The sequence below is a fragment of the Neoarius graeffei genome, chromosome 4, assembly GCF_027579695.1.
Source record: "Neoarius graeffei isolate fNeoGra1 chromosome 4, fNeoGra1.pri, whole genome shotgun sequence".
In the NCBI taxonomy this organism is placed as follows: Eukaryota; Metazoa; Chordata; class Actinopteri; order Siluriformes; family Ariidae; genus Neoarius; species Neoarius graeffei.
The window spans coordinates 22,704,516-22,710,824 of record NC_083572.1 but is presented as its reverse complement, the minus strand read 5'-3'; the positions used below and the strand labels follow the sequence as shown (position 1 = coordinate 22,710,824).

Here is a 6,309-nt window from a genome sequence, read left to right as displayed (position 1 = left end):
CCAATTGCCAAGTCTGCAGTCTTCCCCATATTGAACCGAACTGAGACAATTGAACCAAACTGAAGCAATTTAATGACACTTGGGGAAACCTGTGCAGGTGCTTTGAGTTTACTAGTAGTAGATGATTAGTGTGTGACACTCCGTTTAAAACATTCATGCCCTGCAAAATTTGGGCTGATTTGTTCACAGTATTCTAATTTTTTGAATTCCTGTTTTTGTGGGTTTCATGAGCTCAAATTATGTAAAAATAAACAAATAAATACTTGAAATCATTTAAATTGTGGGCCCTGAATCTATAATCTATGAAAGTTTAACTTTTTGAATGGAATTATGGAAATTAAACAACTTTTCCATGATATTAAAATTTTTTGGAAAGGGTCTGTATGTATATTTTTATTTTAAAGATAAATGACTGGAAAAACCCAAATTGCTATTTAGTTCAGTTTTACTTCAGCTTGAACTCATGATTCTGCAACACCAGTGTTTTATGGAGCCATCATGTTTCAATGGACAAATGGCACACACGCACACAGAGAGACGGACAGACAGACAGAGAGGGCCTGGTAACTTAAGCCTCTTAACACTAATGCATGTGTTGCTGAGTGAGCACTGGACAAGAACAAAATGTCTTCAGAAAATTCATCAGCAGTTTAGTACTGTTAAGATTGTTAATATGTCCTGGTTTTGCTTTGGGCAGTGTGTTAAGATGGAATAGTGGGTAAATACATAATCTAGGAAAAGCTTTGGAAGTACAGTCAATAGAATAAAATGGCAGATATGGTGGGTATGTGGGAGGTGCCTCTTAGTGATGGGATTTACCAGATTGAATTTGAGCATGGAACCACCACAGGGAAACGTGTTATTTATATCAATGGAAAGGTGAGCTGAAATGTTTATTATATGATGTTTTGATTGCAGTTGATGGAAAACAATGTTCATAGTGTCATAATATTGCATGTTCAACTCATGTTGAAAACAGTTTCATTTTAAAGGAGGTCCTCAGAAGGGACTGGATGTTTAAACTGGTGGGAAAGGAAACATTTCCTGTTGGATGTACAGGCACAAAAGCTACTATAAATATCGAAGCACTTACCGGCTTTACTTATGAGTACACTCTGGAAATCAATGGAAAGAGCCTCCAGACTTTTATAGACAACTGGGCCAAAATATCCAAGACTTGGCTGCTGAAACTTGATGGTGCTGACTGCAGGATTGTTCTGGGTAAGAGAGAAAAGCAATGCAACAGGAGAAAATGTGTTCAGGGAAGATGCATTTTGGATAAAATGGCTAGGAACTAATTGTCTATGCCACTCACTATCCTCAAGAAGCATATTATCTTCAAATGAATCTCATTTAAAACTGTGTGCAGTCTTCTACAGTCTTTTTGCTTACTTCTTTTTCAGACAAGCATACAGAGAGTTCTAGATGTTTGTAGCATGTGTAATTACAGGATTACAGTCATAGGCATATTCCTTTGCCAGATGTTGCAATACTCCTGCATGTCCTCATGTGCTCCATTTTCTAATGTGTTGTGTTTTAAATAATTCTGCTTTGAATAACTCATCAGAGAAAGATACCATGGATGTATGGTGCAATGGTCAAAAGGTGGAAACCACAGTAAGTTACTTTTTAAATCATGCTTTGGATGATTCCGTGTATGAAAGGATCTCATGCGTCATGATTATTGTTTGTCACGTTTAAGAATAAACTGTAAGAATATAACAAAAACAAGTATAAGTGCATTTGCCAGGATATTCACACATGCTGTGCTTTTTATAGCTATTGCATTAGCAACTTTCATATGTGCATTTGTAATTGTATACAGGGGGAGTTTACAGATGACAGCACTGAGACACACTTTGCAGTGGGGAAACATGAATGTTGCATAAAAGCCACTGCCAGTGGGAAGAAAAGAAATGGAGTAATGCACACACTGCTCGTGGATGGGACAAAGGTCATGTGATGAAGAGGAAATACCTGTTTCACTTTTCAGTACTTGAGTCAGGTGGTAAAAGAGCAGAGCAGTTACTTCCTTGTACTCCAGTGCTTCTGAATCTAATGTTATTGAATGGTGATTAACTAAATGTCTCAATAGGCTATCATCAGCGTGGCATAGGTTTTGTCTTGGAAAAACAGTACAGGAAATTTCAACCAGTGACTATGATCAGTGACTTCAGTCAATTAAATTCACTTTAATTCAATAAAGATGGCATTGGTTATTCTTTTTTTGTGAACTAGATATAGATTCTGGCAATTGTTTCCCTGCTTGGATCCAAATGTTTACTTAATTTCTCATTGCAAGAATACCTTTTCATGCACTAAATGAATTGAAGTATCATGTGCACATTAACACATGTTGCATTAACTAATTGTGACCTGTGTCATTTTAAAGTGAATTTAATGTCCCTAAACCACACCTTTTTCCTTGTACAAAGCAACAATTATGTTGATTAACCATGTGTTTTCGAACCATAGCTGATCCAAAAGGCCATAAATTAATAGAAAATCGATAAGATCAGCCAATTTTCACGGAATTGGCCGAGACTGAACCGGAAGATCCTGAAGGGGTGCATGATGTCACATGTGTAACAATCCAGGTATCAATTTTTTTCCTGTGTGCAGTAGTGGTTAGACCAGTCTCAATATAAGAATCCCGATCACTATCAGAATTCTCTCCAAAACATGATTATGTTTTGGAGAGAATTCTGATAGTGATCGGGATTCTTATGTTGGATGAAGAAGATTATCAAGGATATTCCAGAGTAAATGGTTATCTTTTCGAGCCCCCAGGACGAGAAACTGCCAGTTCACTCAGTTCATGACAGTCCCACTGAGTTTTGTGCAAACGAAGCGGGCAGATTTCGTGTCACCTACTAATAATAAATCTGATTCATCGAGTATTCATCACCACCAGGACGACCACATGGGAATTATTGGAGCAAAAAAGAAACCCATTTATTTAATAAATGACATTTGATCTGACATTTGGACAGTTCATTGATTCCCCCATTATTGCCCACTTCATATTTTCTTGCAACAATTACACTGAATAAGTGTATGTTTTAAATGTTATATTTCTGCATTTATTGAAGTACATATATGAGGTATATTTTCCCTATATTTTGGAGTGGCCAGCTTAGAATAAAAATCCACAAAACAATCTGTGTTTCCAATTCTCTCTGGCTGGTGATGCGCTATTGGCAGTGCACTGTAAAAAAAAATAGTTGAGAATACTTGAAATTTCAAGGCAACCGTCTGCATTAAGAATTTTATGTTTTGCCAACGATGTGCCCATGATAATCCAAACTATGATAAAACTGTTATCTTTATTAAGAATTCTTAATTAAGTCAATTTTCAATTCCTCATTCTGCCAACATAGATTTCTCTTTTTGCTGAACAGTGGCATTCACAGTAGTGCAAAAAGGCAACTGAGGTTATCACAATTTTTTTTTTCTTTTAGATTTTTTTGGGGCTTTTTTCACCTCTATTTGGATAGGACAGCGTAGAGACAGGAAATGAGCGGGAGAGACGGAGAGGGATCGGGAAATGACCTCGGGTCGGAACCGAACCCGGGTCCCCGGATTTATGGTATGGCGCCTTATCCACCTGAGCCACAACGCCCCCGAGGTTATCACAATTTATCATTAAACTATACATGCCTTTTTTCATTGTTCTACACAATTACAAAACTTCAATATTGAAAGTTTTTAAAACCCACATCGTGGGTGTGGCTCAGGCGGATAAGGCGCCATACCATAAATCCGGGGACCCGGGTTCGATTCCGACCCGAGGTCATTTCCCGATCCCTCTCCGTCCCTCTCTCCTGCTCATTTCCTGTCTCTACACTGTCCTATCCAAATAAAGGTGAAAAAAGCCCCCCAAAAAAGTCTGATAACCTCAACTGGCGACTTGTCCAGGGTGTACCCTGCCTTTCGCCTGTAGTCAGCTGGGATAGGCTTCAGCTTGCCTGCGACCCTGTAGAAGGATAAAGCGGCTAGAGATAATGAGATGAGATGAGACGTTTATGTTGACAAATTAATAGTTGGCTTTCCGCTTTTCGTGTGTCTGACATGGACTCAAGTGTGTACCCTGCGGTATGTGCCGATTCCCCGGTCGGTACACCGATCGGCGTAACGGGGGATTGGAGTGAATGCCGGAGGCATGCGCGCTCAGATCAAGCGCGCATATGAATCAAACAGAATTCGGTATGCTGCGGGGTACACACTTGAGCCCACCCAATGTCTTAACAGTTTCCGACAAAGCATACAGATGGCACTATTAATGATGCGTGCGAGAGAACGAGAAAACCCACGACACTCAACCATTTTGTTTGTTTGTTTTTTTGTGTCTGCATTTCGTCTGCATTTCTCACCTGCTCGTCTTTAACTTTACATTCTCTTGAATGAGATAATGAAACGAAGTTCCGTTGGTGGAAATGGCGAAAGCCAAACTACGAAGAAAAACTATCAGAAAATCACCAAGATAAAGTTCGGATTGCCTGTCGCAATGGTCGCCAGGGACGAATGGCGGACTATTTTGGACGGCAGCAAGACGACCCTATATCTGACAAGGTTAGATCACCAGACCAGACGTTAGATTCTAATGAACTTGTCTGACTTTTTTTGTCTAACTTTTACTAACTTAGACTTAGAATATTATTAGAACATTATCATCAGAGGGTCTACCATTGGCCCCATTGGATTCTTATGTTGGATGAAGGGGCAGAAGATTATCAAGGATATTCCAGAGTAAATGGTTATCTTTTTTTATATACTATAATATAGTGTGTGTGTGTGTGTGTGTGTGTGTGTGTGTATATATATATATATATATATATATATATATATATATATATATATATATATATATATAAAACTCGCCTTCGCGCCTACGGTGCTCAAACTTGTCTCCCTCCTGTTACATACACTTTAAGTCCTATCTGTGTGTGCATATGCAGTTAAACATAATGTTGTGCTCAGCTTAAACACTGGATTGAGTGATAAGTACACCCCCTTTGTTATGTGACTTGTGTGTTAGGGCATGACCACATGGATGGCAGCTGTCACTCTTAAAATAAGCCTCACCACTCCAATTCTTCTAACCACAAATCTTGTGTCCAAGAGGATTATTACTCCTATGTAGTTCATGCAGACTTAATGAATCTTATCTTACTCATGTTTATTTAGTATTTGACATTTTGATCCAATACCTTGAATCACTAACTATAAAGTAAATATTAAAGCCAAGATTGTAACATCATAATGTGGCCATTCATTTTGAACTATGAAACAAATCTGATATGATACAAAAGCAATGTTGTCTTATTTATCATTGATTTATGTGAATGACAAACAGTGGGGTAATACAGTGACAGTGATGATGATGATGTAAAACAGCTTTTCAAAATTCTTTAATTCATTCATTTTCAGTGACCATTATATAGATACTGGTCAGGGGAGTGGTGGACCTGGAGCTTATCCCAGGAACACTGTATGAGGTGGGAAATACATTCTAAATGGGTGTCCATAGCAGTGTAACATTCACACACATTTACATCTACTGGCAGTTTTTTACTGGCATGCTTTTGATAGGTGAAAGAAAACCAGAGAACATGAAGGAAACCCAAACAGGCAAAGGGAGAAAATGCACAGAAACCCCACACAGACAGTAACCTGAACTAAGGATCAAACATTGGAGTCTCTAACAGATCCGAAAGCTTAACTTACCCTCTATTTGTCACCTTATTATCTAAAACACTGTAATAAGTTGGACCTCCCCCCCTCCCCTTTCTCTGATGTAAAGTGACATTGGGATTGTGAAGATTTAAGAGAGAGCTTTATTGTCCATACATCTGTATACAAGTATACAGTGCTTTGAAATACCATTTCTCTCAGGCTCCCCATTATGCATTTATGATAAAAATCTTCTAAAAATAGATTACAAAACAAGGTATATAAATAACTATCTTTAGCTATCTAAACATCTAGCTATCTATCCAAGTGCAATAAACAACAAATTACAAGACAAAAATAGGTTCAAAGTGGTATTGTGCTCGGCATAGTGAAAGGTGCTGTATAAATGGAAAAAAGTGTATATAATAATAATAATAATATTATTATTATTATTAAAACCTGGACATACAGGTGTCGCGAACTGCACAGGATTACGCAGCCAGAGCCGTAACGACTGCGCTGCAGGGACGATCCTGTTTTCCTGACACACTGCGCAGGGTTGTTGCAGCCAGGACCGTGACCAACGCTCACCAGCCGCGATTCGAAGCTTTCCAGTAGGAAACGTCCCAAGGAGCG

The 6,309-nt window shown here is 38.5% G+C and overlaps 1 protein-coding gene across 1 annotated transcript; it reads left to right on the top strand.

Moving 5' to 3' along the window:
• Positions 1 to 383: 383 nt before the first annotated feature.
• faimb (Fas apoptotic inhibitory molecule b) lies at positions 384 to 2,194 on the top strand. Its single transcript, XM_060918180.1, has 4 exons — positions 384 to 879; positions 993 to 1,221; positions 1,568 to 1,617; positions 1,826 to 2,194. The coding sequence occupies exons 1-4, from the start codon at positions 769 to 771 to the stop codon at positions 1,961 to 1,963; spliced, it is 528 nt and encodes a 175-aa protein (XP_060774163.1). The 5' UTR covers positions 384 to 768; the 3' UTR covers positions 1,964 to 2,194.
• The last annotated feature ends 4,115 nt before the right edge of the window (positions 2,195 to 6,309 follow it).